Here is a 16,794-nt window from a genome sequence, read left to right on the forward strand (position 1 = left end):
ACCATACCACCCAGTACTCCACAGAGCCAAATACAACAAATGCATCTGCTCCCAGTGATGAGGTTGTGAGGGTTTTCCGATAGTGTGCTGCGTGAGAGATGAAGAGGACTATGCTCTTGAAAGCATCTGCTGTGGTTCCATCAGTGTAAAACTAGCTTTGATCAGCCGTGCACTAAAAGCGGAGATGCACCAGTTTGTTTGTATCGACTGGACAGCTGCTCTGACTTCAACCAAATGGCAAAGAATGATGAGCTGTAGTTGCATCAATCTTCAGCCATTCACAATGCTGTTATCAATTGTCCAATTATTCTGCCAAGCCGGAGAATATAGAACAAATAGTGAGTGAGAATATAGAACAAATAGTGAGTGAGAATATCGAACAAATAGAGAGTGAGAATATAGAACAAATAGAGAGTGAGAATATCGAACAAATAGAGAGTGAGAATATAGAACAAATAGAGAGTGAGAATATAGAACAAATAGAGTGAGAATATAGAACAAATAGAGAGTGAGAATATAGAACAAATAGTGAATGAGAATATCGAACAAATAGAGAATGAGAATATAGAACAAATAGAGAGAGAATATAGAACAAATAGAGAGTGAGAATATAGAACAAATAGAGAGTGAGAATATAGAACAAATAGTGAGTGAGAATATCGAACAAATAGAGAGTGAGAATATCGAACAAATAGAGAGTGAGAATATCGAACAAATAGTGAGTGAGAATATCGAACAAATAGAGAGTGAGAATATAGAACAAATAGAGAGTGAGAATATAGAACAAATAGAGAGTGAGAATATAGAACAAATAGAGAGTGAGAATATAGAACAAATTGTGAGTGAGAATATCGAACAAATAGAGAGTGAGAATATAGAACAAATAGAGAGTGAGAATATAGAACAAATAGAGAGTGAGACCGCCCTATGGGCCCACCGCTCGAAGGGATGTGCGGAGGGGTGATTGGCTAAAAGGGCTAAAGGGGATCCTGTCCTGTGTGAGTTTTCATGTGTACCTTTAGAGCTGCGTTGCACAAAAATCTTTTCTCACAAACTGAGCAGCTGTAAGGTTTCTCTCCTCAGTGGATTCTCATGTGAATCTTTAAACTGTGTTTCAGTGAAAACGATTTCTCACAAACTGAGCAGCTGTAAGGTTTCTCTCCTCTGTGGATTCTCATGTGTGTCTTTAAATTTGAACAACAGTTGAAAGATTTCTCACAAACTGAGCAGCTGTAAGGTTTCTCTCCTGTGTGGATTCTCATGTGTGTCTTTAAATTTGAACAACAGTTGAAAGATTTCTCACAAACTGAGCAGCTGTAAGGTTTCTCTCCTGTGTGGACTCTCATGTGAATCTTTAAATTTGAACAACAGTTGAAAGATTTCTCACAAACTGAGCAGCTGAAAGGTTTCTCTCCTCTGTGGATTCTCATGTGAATCTTTAAACTGTGTTTCCATGAAAACGATTTCTCACAAACTGAGCAGCTGTAAGGTTTCTCTCCTCTGTGGATTCTCATGTGAATCTTTAAACTGTGTTTCAGTGAAAACGATTTCTCACAAACTGAGCAGCTGAAAGGTTTCTCTCCTCTGTGGATTCTCATGTGAATCTTTAAACTGTCTTTCCGTGAAAACGATTTCTCACAAACTGAGCAGCTGAAAGGTTTCTCTCCTGTGTGGACTCTCATGTGTGTCTTTAAATTTGAACAACAGTTGAAAGATTTCTCACAAACTGAGCAGCTGTAAGGTTTCTCTCCTATGTGGATTCTCATGTGTGTCTTTAAACTGTCTTTCCGTGAAAACGATTTCTCACAAACTGAGCAGCTGAAAGGTTTCTCTCCTGTGTGGACTCTCATGTGTGTCTTCAGATCTCCACTTCTGCCAGTTGTTTTCCCACACTCAGAGCATGTTAATAGTTTCTCACCAGCACTACATCTTGAATCACTGACAGAAACTTCATCAGGTTTTAAAAAGTTTAAACCTGACTGAGGTTGTCTGTTCTCCTTCCAATCATCACTGTCATCAGTGTCAGAAGACTCTCCAGTCTTGTCATCAGTATCTGGTCCTTGATGTCTGTCTGAATCCAAGTTCCTGTCTGGTTCTGGTCCTCCACAGTCCTCTCCATCAGCTTCTGTTTCCATCTGTTCAGGCTCTGGGTCCTCCGGTTCCTCTTTAATGTGTGGGGGCTCTGGATCCTCCTGTTCCTCTTTAATGTGTGGGGGCTCTGGATCCTCCTGTTCCTCTTTAATGTGTGGGGGCTCTGGATCCTCCTGTTCCTCTTTAATGTGTGGGGGCTCTGGGTCCTCCTGTTCCTCTTTAATGTGTGGGGGCTCTGGGTCCTCCGGTTCCTCTTTAATGTGTGGGGGCTCTGGGTCCTCCGGTTCCTCTTTAATGTGTGGGGGTTCTGGATCCTCCTGTTCCTCTTTAATGTGTGGGGGCTCTGGGTCCTCCGGTTCCTCTTTAATGTGTGGGGGCTCTGGGTCCTCCTGGTCCAGACTGGAGCTCCACTCCTGCTGCTCAGGGGGAACCTCTTCTTCAACCACCAACAGCTGCTGGACGTCTGCAGGAAAACAGTAAACACACACAGAGACGTTACAAAGAAATATTAGTGTTGAGCAATGACACAATCTGAACAAACAAACTTTTTCTAGAGACTGCTCTCAGGAACCTATAGGTCAAGGTTGACCTCACTCCAAACTACATGATAAAGTTCTCAGCCGGAGCATGAACAGTGTTCGACAACAGAGAAGAAATACAGTGAACCAACCTGCTCTTTGTATCCGGACTGCAGGGTTGTAAACAGCGTCCAGTAGTCTCCGTTGTCGCTCGTTCTGCTCTTTTGAACGAGACAGTTCCTCCTCGAGCTCTGCTATCGTTCCTTCAAACAGACCAAACATCTCTTCCTCCGCCGCAGTTAGTCGCTGGTTGACTAAATATCTCAACATTCGGACTTTAGACATTGTCACTAAACCACAGCAACTCTCCCTCCAGACAAACTAACCGTTAACAACCGTTTGCTCGCTCTGACCTGCGCTGGGTTGCTAGGTTACGTTCAGCTCCGTCTACTTCCTGCTAGCATGCTAACGTCATTAGCTCCGTAGGACAACTGCGGTCACGTGAGCCGTCACCCGCGGATTAGTTCCACATGTAGATGGAAAAGTATGTGGTAACCGTTACAGTGGTACTTGTACAATATAATTGATGAAATATGTATTATTATAACGAAGCATAAGTACTATTTAAATATTAACAAACTGATTGTCTCTCCCATATCTAACGTTACACCCTTGTACATGTATTTAATGTTCAACACTATGATATTAAAATAATAGCGTACTATATATATATATATATATATATATATATATATATACACATATCCCAGACTATTTTATTATGTGCACAGAAGACAAGCTACATTTTTTCATTCCAAGTATAAATTAACTGAAACTACCGGTAAATGTCATCTTTATAAGAGCAGGGTGTATAAAACAAACAAAACTCCAAAACATCTCTATATACAGTAAATACACACAACTCTCACTTGGATGTACTGTGTCTATTTTAAAGTGTATGTTTATTGGTTGTTGACACCGGCTTTTGTTTTTTTCCCCCAGTACTTTTATTTCATTTTGGATATATACTTATATATATATTCTATTCATTTCATTAAAAACTGTTGCCTTTGGGTCAAAACTATAACTTTAATGCTGATGCAAGTGTTGTAACGTGACACAGTTCAGCACATTAATGATGGGGGATTATAAATGTGTTCCAGCAGGGGTTATCTCAAAGCTCTAAAATGTAAATCTGATTCAGAGGTAACAGCAAATAACTACGTTCTCTTCTGACATACGTTCAGCTAAACTGCAGTTCAACTGGACACACAACGATCCTTCCATCGTTCAGACAACTTCACACAATGCTGTGTGTTCATTCAGTTCATTTACTTTGGAAAACTGCAACCAAGCTTATTTTTTGTTTTGTTTTTACTCTGCAGTTCAGCCACCATTAACACTCATTCCTGAAAGGAACTATTCAGAAATGCCTCTAAAACAACACATCAATAGCTGCACTTTTGATCATCACAAGCATCAGGTTTATATTTTGATCTAAAAAAATTATATCACACCCACAACACTAAATCTATAGTTTCAATAATCTTACATTAGAACTGCAGCGGTAATCAGTCATACAATACAACGTTTTAATGATTTCAGTTTGCTTTTGTTCTCTGTGACCTGAATGAATCGACCGCTCCAGTTTGACAGATAGTCACTAACCCTCATCTTGGCACCAAACATCAACTGAAGCATGTGTCTTTTTATTTTATTTGAAGAATAATGAAATGATATTACATCAGTTGGACAATATAATATCTCGTCCTTTATTGGATGGTTAAAGATTGAAGTTGTGAATCTCCTCTGAAAACCAGCGTGCAGCAGGATCTGTTTCCACCTGCAGTGACATCTAGTGGCATCAGCTGATCTCTCCAGTGTTGATGCTAAACCACAGCTGCAGTTTGTAGCTGCAGCTTCTGGGGACACAGCAGTGGGGTTCAGGAGACCATGTGATGAGCCAGAATCGTGATTAATATTAGATTCATTGTGCAGCCCGAGTTCACGCTGCACTGAAAGAGCTGTCACACTAACACAGACATTACACACATACAAAACAAGAACAGGGAGCAGAGCCTTGTGTCATGACTTCATTCAAAGGAATGTATAAATACATGGGAGTGGAGAAATGTCGTGACTGACCTGCTGCATGTGTCAGTGTCGTACGATTACCTGAGTAACAGTTCCTCAGAGTGACCTCGTCTCTTGACTGCAGTGAGTTTGTGTGTTTTAAAGCTGCTGCACCAATGAACTGGCCTCGCTTTACACGTATAAATACCTTCTGATTGCTTTATTGTTGGATACAAAATAATGTAAATTAAGAAAATACACTGACAAAGATCAAAGACAGAATGTAAATACAGTTTACACATCATGTTGAATCCACACAATCTCTCTCTGTCGTTTCCGTGTTGGAGCGTTTAGCGCTGGTTGTGTTGAAGCGATGATGAAACACTGATGAGCTCTGACTGATGTCTGTCAGATAAAGAGTGCTGGAGGAAGTATTCACATCCTTCACTGAAGTAAAAGTACTGATATCACTCTCTCTTTGAAAAACCTCCACAACAAGGAAACGTCCTGCACTCACTGAAGTAAAAACATTTATGACATATAGTTATTATCATTAATGTGCATGACACAGTTTACTCAGAGTTGTTGAACGTGCAGAAGGTTTTAGTCGGCACACACATGTCCTCACAAAAACTCATGTACGATGTCACAGTGTCAGTGAGCCCATCCAGGTCTGTAGCAGCAGCCTCAAAAACACTCCAATCAGTGCAGGCAAAGCAGGACTGTAACTCCAGCTTTGCCTCGTTGGTCCATCTCTTCACCGTCTTCACCGCAGGCTTTGCAGATTTTAATTTCTGCCTGTAGGTCGGGAGAAGATGAATCAAACAGCGATCAGAGAGTCCCAAAGCTGCACGGGGGACTGAGCGATATGCGTCCTTTATTACAGTGTAGCAGTGGTCCAGTGTGTTTTTGTCCCTGGTGCTACACTTAATATGCTGTCTGTATTTAGGCAGTTCTTTGCTGAGGTTTGCTCTGTTGAAGTCCCCAAGAACAATGAGCAGGGCCCATTCTGGAATTAGCTGCACACAACTTGTTTCAACCATCGTGAAGAAAAACCAGATAAATACTGAGAGGATTTAGTTGTCACGCATGTTGCTTGAAGATAAAAAGCCTGCTTTACCACTTCTTCTCTTTTTCTTTACCACTTCTCTTTTCTTTCTGAGATACTGCTTAAGTTGTTTTTCCTAAAAACACGATGAAGTGAACAAGACCTTCCTGAAAATGATGTCAACTTTTGTGTGTTTATGATCAGCAGCAGACAGCTTCCGCATTTCAGGCAAGAAAAAGACAGATTTTGTATTTTTTAGGGAGTTTACTTTATCAGGTTTCATCCTTTCATTTATTGAAGCTCGACTTTAAAGGTGAAGCAACTTCAAAACTGTTTTTAAGTTCTTTGTTCTGGTCTGTATGTGTGTAATCATGAACAGAAATAAAATCTTCCTCAAGTGTTCTGTTTTATATATAGCTCTATATATCTATCGATATATATATATATATCTACATATATATATATAGACAGATGTAATCGATTTATTACAATGTTGCAATGCTACATAGCTCTGTTCACACATTTCTATATTCTGTTTTTTGTAGATTTGATACTTTTTTGTTTTTATTTGACACTTTCTTTGACAATATAAATGTATATTTCCCATGCCAATAAAGCCGCTTTTGAAATGAATTGAATAGAATAGAAGCATAGCAGACACATATATGAGAGTAGATATGATAATATTGTGGCAGAGGATTTTTAGCACCTCTGAAACTTGTGACTTCCTCAAAAGTGAAGACATTTGGAAGTTGAAACCAGCAACACGTTCATCATTTAACAGCTGGCCGTCGTTATGAGCGATGGAGGAAATCTACAACAACGTTGAATATGAGAAGCCTGAAGTTTCCTCAAGACCTTCAACAACTCACCCAGGTGAGAGTGATCAGTGTGTACTTCACCCTCTGATTACTGTTTGTGTGCTTTACTGTCTTTACTCTGTGTTCAGGTCCCAGGAGATCAGAGAGCAGATCTCATGGAGCTGTTGTTCTGTCTCTGGGGCTGCTGAGTGTTTTCCTGCTGGCTGGACTCATCGGCCTCGGTGTCCACTGTGAGTCTGATCTTCATCCAAGTTACAGCTGCTCTGAAAGATGCTTGACCTAAATGTCATCCTGGCTCCTCTGTGACGCTTTTCCTTTCTTGACTTGTGTCATTTTTTTCTTTTGCTTGTTGTCGTTGAAGCACTTTAAGGTTAAACTGAAATGAAACACTTACTTCTTGGGGTAATGGTTTTGTAGATGTATTTGTTATGAATATGAATTTCTCCATCATTCATGGAGATGAACCTTTCGCCAACTTTTAAATTGGCCCTAAACCATGTTTGTATTCAGGTTGCTGGTGGTCATTTCAACATTTGCTCAGTGTCTTTATATTAGCTGGAAAAGATGATTGGGATGTTGTTGTAAATATACCTCAACAGTGTTTGGATTTGTCTTTATCTTTTAAGACAATTATTTCTTGCATTTCATATTTTTTTTAAATGTTATGTTTAAATATGCAAATGAGGCATTATCTCCGAATGTTTTGTGAATTTAGGAGAAATCTACAGATTCAAATAGACAACGTAGTAAAATAAACACCTGAGTGTGTTTTTAATGTTTTCTCTCCACGAGTCTAAAAAGAAGCAAAATTGCTCAAAGGTTTTGCCCGTTCTGTTGCTTTAAAAGAGCACCAGTATGAACACATGAATACACCAGCATGAATACATGAATACACCAGCATGAATACATGAATACACCAGTATGATACATGAATACACCAGTATGATACATGAATACACCAGTATGAACACATGAATACACCAGTATGAACACATGAATACACCAGTATGCATACATGAATACACCAGTATGATACATGAATACACCAGTATGAATACATGAATACACCAGTATGATACATGAATACACCAGCATGATACATTAATACACCAGTATGAACACATGAATACACCAGCATGATACATGAATACACCAGCATGATACATGAATACACCAGTATGATACATGAATACACCAGCATGATACATGAATACACCAGTATGATACATGAATACACCAGCATGATACATTAATACACCAGTATGATACATGAATACACCAGTATGAACACATGAATACACCAGTATGATACATGAATACACCAGTATGAACACATGAATACACCAGTATGATACATGAATACACCAGTATGAATACATGAATACACCAGTATGATACATGAATACACCAGTATGATACATGAGTACACCAGTATGAACACATGAATACACCAGTATGAACACATGAATACACCAGTATGATACATGAATACACCAGTATGACACATGAATACACCAGTATGATACATGAATACACCAGTATGAACACATGAATACACCAGTATGAATACATGAATACACCAGTATGCTACATGAATACACCAGTATGATACATGAATACACCAGTATGAACACATGAATACACCAGTATGAACACATGAATACACCAGTATGATACATGAATACACCAGTATGATACATGAATACACCAGTATGAACACATGAATACACCAGTATGAACACATGAATACACCCGTATGAATCCATGAATACACCAGTATGAATACATGAATACACCAGTATGAACACATGAATACACCAGTATGATACATGAATACACCAGTATGAATACATGAATACACCAGTATGAACACATGAATACACCAGTATAAACACATGAATACACCAGTATGAATCCATGAATACACCAGTATGAATACATGAATACACCAGTATGAACACATGAATACACCAGTATGAATACATGAATACACCAGTATGAACACATGAATACACCAGTATGAATACATGAATACACCAGTATGAACACATGAATACACCAGTATGAACACATGAATACACCAGTATGAACACATGATGTGTTATTATCTTCATTTATTCCAGACCGGGCCAGTGAAGACAAGCTGTCCTCTGTGTCTGAAGAGAGAGACCTGCTGAACGCCAGCCTCACTAATCTGACGGAAGAGATGGACAGACGTCAGCGTTGGTGCAATCAGAGTGAGTCCTTGTCTCTGTAAACTATTTTAAAAATTTTTTAAATACATTGCCTACTTTTTGTTCAGATGTGATGAAGAAATAAATCTGTAAGTAATCAGTCATTTGATCCAATAAGTAGTTGTTCTGATAGTCGAGTGTGAGGAGTCACTACAGACCCTTCAGATGAGGCCGAGGGAGGAAAGTTTCAAGTTATTTATTGTTATGTGCACAACAACTACAGAGAAGCAATGTTTGCAATGAAAACCTTAATCTCAGTCTCCCGACAACAATTATCAATAAATATGTATTTAAAAAAATCACGCAAGCAAAAATGGATGTATGAGACATAAAATAGTTCAGAAGTTCCAATAAAGGGATAAAATATAACATCTATGAAATGAAATGATGTATTTGTGGAAGATAATAATTGCAAGATGCATAAACGTTTATGTAAACAGGTATTTAGTTTGTTTCTCTGTGTGATGAGAAGTAATGAATCTTATATACAGAGATGTAGAACAGTAAGTTAAAGTAAAGTGATGTGTGTCGTAGTGATGCGCTCCACAGCTCAACAGTTCAGAGGTCTCAGCAGGAAGTCAACAACAACACAACGGCTTCATTTTAAAGACGTGGGTCTCGTCTGATCTTTATTGGTTTATGTTTGCATCATTTTACAGAGGAAACGTGTCCTGAAGGATGGAGGAGGTTCAGTAGTTCCTGTTATCTTCTCTCTACACGGACTGGTTCCTGGGAGGTGAGCAGAAAGGACTGCAGAGACAAAGGAGCAGATCTGGTGATCATAGACTCGCTTCAAGAACAGGTAGTGTGAAATTATATATATATTTATCTTTAGTGTTTCCAGATGACAACCTCTGGGTTTGACAAGTGAAGCCAAAGCTTCATGTGTTAAAGCTGCATTCTCTCTAGTGTCCACCAGGGGGCGACTCCTCTGGTTGTATAGAAGTATTTGAGTAAAGATATGAGTACGTCTTCCACCACTGACCACGTCTGCTCCTTTTTCACCACGCTGCACTTTAATGGTGTTATTGTTCAGATACTTTTTATTCTGGAATATATTTTTGTTTTTATTTCATGGGTATTCATGCCCTCCAGTCTTTTCTTCTTCTCTTTTACTCTGCTTGTATTCTGTATATTAGTCGATACAGATGTGGACATAACATCCTGATGTATTATTTACTGTATATCAGCTATAATGATTACATTAAAATAACATGCCATCTTTGAGCTAGTACGATTTATAAGTGAATTATTATCAGAGTGTTCGGATGGATCACTCTAAACTGCATTAATAATATGTCTACAAATTAAATATATATATATATTTAAACAGACTTTCTGTCCTTTTAATCTTGAACAGGAATTCCTCTCAAGCATCGTCACAGATCGCACTTGGATTGGTTTGAGTGACGGAGACGACGAGGGCACCTGGAAATGGGTTGATGGAACTCCACTGACTGAAGCGTAAGACACACAACAATGTTCATACAACTATTGCTGCACCTACTATTGTTATTATTAGTGGTTAAACTCTCAATAAGTATTACCAAATTCAAACTTAACTGAAACATTGTTTTGCAAGTGTTGCTGCTCTGCACGGAGAATTAAAGTAATTTGGTCAGAAGATAAAAAATCCTCATTTTTATTTTACTCGAGAAACTTAAAAGCTGCATTATTAAATGTTTTGAATAATCACCTCCTAGGTACTGGGATGTCAACTTTAATCAACCTGATAACGGTGGAGGAGATCCACAGTTTGGTGAAGAGGACTGTGCTGAAATTAAAGTTAGCAGGAACACAGAAATAAACTGGAATGATCTGCGGTGTGATACATCTGTGCATTGGATCTGTGAAAATCTGGCTTAATATTTCAAGGTTCAAGGGTTCAAGGATCATTTATTGTCATTGTTAAACACAGAGATGCTCAATGAAATGAAGTTGTAGCACATTTATAACACAACAAACACAACAAAACACAAACAGCTGTACATTCCTGTCGTGCATTTATTGAATTGGCATCATAAGCAACAAAAACAATTCTCTGGTCAGATAATACGGCCGACATCTTCACATTAAAAATGCAACATGAGGAAAAAACATTGTCCATCAACTGTGACTGTGTTTGAGCAGCAAGCATCACGATGTGAACACAGAGTCCACCTCCTCTGGTCCCTCCAGAGTCCTGCTCTCTGTCCTGCTGTCCACCCGTCAAGTATTACATCTGTCAACATGTTATTATGATTCTGCAAAAGGCTTTAAATGGTGTGTGTGTGATATAAAGAGAGCATGTAAAGGGTTGGAGGTCAGGTATCAAGTTCTCCGTGTGACTGTTTTGTGTAAATCAGCTGCTTTGTACCAGGAAGATGAACCACAGGAAGCTGTGATCTTTATCTGTATACATGTGCTGATGACTGTAAAGAATTAAAGCTGCATATTATACTGAATAGATACTATAATGAAGCTTGAGCCTGAAATGCACTTATTAGGGTAATAAAGTTGACTTCAGCTGTTTTCTTCCACATTTAGAGGACGACTCATTTATTCTCACACTCACCAATGCACCGTACTCGTATGAACATCTCTCAAAGTCCCTTAAACCTACTATATTACAGTCCACTTCACAAATAACATCTACACAGCATATTTATTTCTATGCAATTGAAAATGACTTCATTATTGGACCATTTAAGGAATTGTTCTCAAACTGTTCCTGTTTGTGAGAGAAGATTGCCATCAAGTAGGGTGTTAGATATTAAGAGATTAAAGTTGTAAAAAGTGAAAATGTGTTTGTTCTCAGAGATAAAGTTGCAAATGTCATAAAATAACAGACTGAGCATTCAATAAAACATCTTCGTATCTCGCTTAGAGGCAACATTCAGATGACGGCTGGTGTTACTACGGTTTTGCGATCAACAATTTTGAAAAGGAGTCACTACAGACCCTTTACACTTATAAATACCTTCTGATTGCTTTATTGTTGGATACAAAATAATGTAAATAAAGAAAATACACTGACAAAGATCAAAGACAGAATGTAAATACAGTTTACACATCATGTTGAATCCACACAATCTCTCTCTGTCGTTTCCGTGTTGGAGCGTTTAGCGCTGGTTGTGTTGAAGCGATGATGAAACACTGATGAGCTCTGACTGATGTCTGTCAGATAAAGAGTGCTGGAGGAAGTATTCACATCCTTCACTGAAGTAAAAGTACTGATATCACTCTCTCTTTGAAAAACCTCCACAACAAGGAAACGTCCTGCACTCACTGAAGTAAAAACATTTATCACATATAATTATTATTATTAATGTGCATGACACAGTTTACAGCTGTCGGTGTTGAAGGTTGTGCTAAGAAATGTGTCACAAACATTCAAAATAGAGTAGAAGTATAAAGTTGCATTAAATGTGAATAATCTAGTAAAGTACAAGTCTTCAGGAAATGCACTCGCTCACACAACGGCGAATGTTTATTCTCATTATTTCATATTTTTCTTTGGGTCCATTCTGGAATTAGCTGCACACAACTTGTTTCAACCATCGTGAAGAAAACCAGATAAATACTGAGAGGATTTAGTTCTCACGCATGTTGTTTGAAGATAAAAAGTTTTCTTTACCACTTCTCTTTTCTTTCTGAGATACTGCTTCAGTTTTCTTCCCTAAAAATACGACGAAGTGAAGAACACCTTCTTTGTTCTGGTGTGTGTGTGTGTGTGTGTGTGTGTGTGTGTGTGTGTGTGTGTAATCATGAACATGAATAAAATCGTATAAAATGTTCCTCGAGTCTCTTACGATCTCTTCTTGTGTTTATCATCTTATTCAACGTATGTAATGTATCTCAGAGACTCTGCTAGGTGTTCCTGTAGTTTTATTATTCATGCATTTATTTGTTCGCTTTGATGTCATTAAGAGTCAGAAATGTATTTTTGAATCAAGATTAGAGGAGATCTTCAGCACGCAAGTGTTCATGTGACTGCTGTTAAACGGATGTTGAACTTAAAAAACAGTTGCAGTGGTGAATGATGAAGAAAAAGATAAATTATTTTGAAAGTCGTGACTTATAAGCAACAAGAGTTTCTTCATTTCATGCAGTGTGTGCTGCAGAGCTGACCTGCTATGAAATAGATGTTATCCTCGAGAGCGATGGAGGAATTACACGCCCATGAATATGATGAACCTGACGACTCGAGCCCTTCCACCAATGGGACAGGTGAGAATGTGAACAGATGAGTGCTGTTTATTGTATTGATGACTGTGTTCATGGTCTTCTCTGTGTTCAGGTCCCAGGAGCTCAAAGTTGAAGAGCAGATCTGATGGAGCTGTTTTTCTGTCTCTGGGGCTGCTGAGTGTTTTCCTGCTGGCTCGACTCATCAGCTTCTTTGTCTACTGTGAGTCTGATCTTCATCCAAGTCTTCACTTGAGATCTACAGCAGCGTTAATCTGCTCTGAAAGATGTTTTACCTAAATGTCTATCTGCATCCTGGCTCCTCTGTGACGCTTTTCTTTTTATTGACTTTTCATCTTTTGTTCTTTGTCCTTGAATCACTTTTTAAATATGTTTTTAAAAGCACCACAGAATAGAGTGAAACACTGACCTTGTGAAGCACTTCTTTTGTAATTATATTAGTTATGAATATTAATTTCTCTGTCCTACAGCATCATGTAGATACACTTCTCTGGTCGATGAAGAGCGTCGCCATTCACCAACTTTTAAATTGATACGAAACCATGTTTGAATTCAGGTTGTTTGTCATTTCAACATTTACTCAGTATTATTATGTTTACTGGGAAGATGATGGGATGTGATTGTAGATATAATATAACAGTGTTTAGATTTATTATATCTTTATCTTACAAGACAATTATTTCTTCCATTTCATATTTTCTGAAATGTTGTGTAAATATGCAAATGAGGCATTATCTAATATTTTTTAGTGAATTCAGGAGAAATCTACAGATTCAAATAGAGTGTTTTTATTTTTATGTTTTCTCTCCACGAGTCTAAAAAGAAGCAAAGTAGCTCAAAGGTTTTGCCCGTCGCGTCACCTTAAACTACCACCAGTATGAACACATGAATACACCAGTATGATACATGAATACACCAGTATGAATACATGAATACACCAGTATGAACACATGAATACACCAGTAGGATACATGAATACACCAGTATGAATACATGAATACACCAGTATGAATACATGAATACACCAGTATGAACACATGAATACACCAGTATGATACATGAATACACCAGTATGATACATGAATACACCAGTATGAATACATGAATACACCAGTATGAACACATGAATACACCAGTATGATACATGAATACACCAGTATGAATACATGAATACACCAGTATGAATACATGAATACACCAGTATGAACACATGAATACACCAGTATGATACATGAATACACCAGTATGATACATGAATACACCAGTATGAATACATGAATACACCAGTATGAACACATGAATACACCAGTATGATACATGAATACACCAGTATGATACATGAATACACCAGTATGATACATGAATACACCAGTATGAACACATGAATACACCAGTATGAAAACATGAATACACCAGTATGATGCATGAATACACCAGTATGATACATGAATACACCAGTATGATACATGAATACACCAGTATGATACATGAATACACCAGTATGAACACATGAATACACCAGTATGATACATGAATACACCAGTATGATACATGAATACACCAGCATGATACATGAATACACCAGTATGATACATGAATACACCAGTATGAACACATGAATACACCAGTATGATACATGAATACACCAGTATGAATACATGAATACACCAGTATGATACATGAATACACCAGCATGATACATGAATACACCAGTATGATACATGAATACACCAGTATGAACACATGAATACACCAGTATGATACATGAGGTGTTATGATCTTGATTTGTTCCAGACCATAACTCAGTGGGTGGATCAGCTGCAGATCTGTCCACTGTCAAAGCCAACCTGACTGAGTGTCTCCGGGCCAGTGAAGACAAGCTGTCCTCTGTGTCTGAAGAGAGAGACCTGCTGAACGCCAGCCTCACTAATCTGACGGAAGAGATGGACAGACGTCAGCGTTTGTGCAATCAGAGTGAGTGCTTGTCTCTGTAAACTGTATTTACAGTCTGTTCGTCCTGTCCAAATAACTTTATTTAAACATGAATTATGTACAAGGCATCTTTTCCAAGTGATGGTAGTATCTATTTTATAGCTAAAGCCAGAGTTTTAGTGTTAAATGTTTTAAATGTGTCCTCTGCATCTTCACTTCAACTTCTTCAAAAGTCCTAATTTTGAAAGACGTTCTGGTCCTTTCATGATTCTGATCATCTTCAGAACAAGTCGTACATGTGATAAACATTCAGTGCAATATTAAAGTCATAGAAAGGGTTAGGACCATGTTGGGGTCTGATATATGGCTTAAACATGTGCTGTGGACAAATAGAATCAGGCCTTCACTGTTTCAAGCACAGGTCTCATCCTGACTTGTAGTTTGAGGAGAACAAGCCTCCTCTGGGTGAAATTTCACACTCAGGGGTGAATTCCCCCTCCCCCCCAAAAAACCATGGTAACCGCTGCAGTCTCATTGGCCGAAGGCCAAGAGACCCCAGGACCCCTGTGGTTCAGCCGATGTTCTATAAAACTATCTGCTTCCCCCAACTCAAAGCTTTTTTCCAACTTTCCCTCCGGGGTTAACAGGAGGCACACCACGCTCTCTTCGCTCGGACACCCCCGTCCAGGCCACGAGGAAGCCCCTCAAACCCTCACCAAACCCTGTCAGGTCACGAGCCATTTCGCTGGACGAAACAGCCCGCGATAACGAATCTGCATCAGCGATCCGTGCTCCGCTTTTTGTTTCTTTTTCTTTTGGTGCACACAAACCGGCACAGAGGAGCCGACGAAGCCTCGCTCCTCTCCTGACCGATGATTACCGGGAGACCTACGGACCACGTCGTCTCAGCCGAAGTTAAACTGTCCTCCCTGCAGCGAGTACAGATCGGACCTGCGTTTGCTCCAGAGCCACGCCACGACGGATCGAAACAGCGCCAGCTCAAACGCCGCGCTGAGAAGCAGCCCCCCCCCCCCCCCTTCCTCTCGAAGAAAAAGGACAGCTTTGCCACGAACACTTCCACGTTGCAACGAAGCATCTACAAGTAAGGTTCTTGGCATTTGGGCATAGCTTAGCTTAAATTAACGTAAATTTAATTCAGGTCATTCATTTATATGTTGATATTCCCGTGTTTTTAAGTTACTGTCGCGTGATATTGAGGTATTGCGCAATCATTACGGCGCAGAGAAGCGCCGCTGTATTCGTGTATTAACTGCTATGACTGTTTCTTTGGGATTATTTTCATTCATTGTCTTCCACTCCGTGTGGAAGTTCTCTTTTCATTAACTCGACTCGGTGAGTGAGCTGAGGTGCGTGGTTTATCACGGCATAAGTTACCGGCAGTTCAAAGACGACAGCGGTATATTTATGCATGATAGAACCAGCAAGCAGGCTCCCTACCACATCGCACGCCGAAGCGTGATTCACTTCGAGTTCTCGCTCCTTTTTTCTCTTTCCTCCTCTCACGAAACACGCACACACACAGCTCCTAGCTCTACCCCTGGGGAACCTCGTTCAAACGAGCGCCTCACACACGTGCTGCATCGGCACACGTGAATTACGTACAGCAGCCCCATTCTGCCATTTTGTCCGGGTCACTCGACTCCGCCATCTTTGTAGTTTCTAGCTGTAGTTCTTAAGGCCCCTCCCCTTTGGCCAGCGTCACTCGACGCCGCCATCTTTGTAGTCTCTAGCTGTAGCGGTAAGACTCCCCCTTCCTTTTCACCCACAGACCCACACACACACATACACACACACACACACAGACATACACTCTCATCCATTTTATTCATTCTTTAGTTTAGGCATATAAAATTGTATGATAATGTTTGTTG

At 39.3% G+C, this 16,794-nt stretch overlaps 1 protein-coding gene across 1 annotated transcript; it reads left to right on the forward strand.

Annotated features, from left to right (window-relative positions):
• Positions 1-6,515: 6,515 nt before the first annotated feature.
• On the forward strand, positions 6,516-11,280 carry LOC306783865 (C-type lectin domain family 4 member E-like). Its single transcript, XM_079277685.1, has 6 exons — positions 6,516-6,606; positions 6,680-6,781; positions 8,675-8,788; positions 9,445-9,587; positions 10,146-10,249; positions 10,489-11,280. Exons 1-6 carry the CDS (start codon positions 6,534-6,536, stop codon positions 10,649-10,651), a joined length of 699 nt encoding a protein of 232 aa, XP_079133811.1. The 5' UTR covers positions 6,516-6,533; the 3' UTR covers positions 10,652-11,280.
• Positions 11,281-16,794: the final 5,514 nt, after the last annotated feature.

The sequence above is a fragment of the Melanostigma gelatinosum genome (genome assembly GCF_949748355.1).
Source record: "Melanostigma gelatinosum genome assembly, chromosome: 10".
Classification (NCBI taxonomy): domain Eukaryota; kingdom Metazoa; phylum Chordata; class Actinopteri; order Perciformes; family Zoarcidae; genus Melanostigma; species Melanostigma gelatinosum.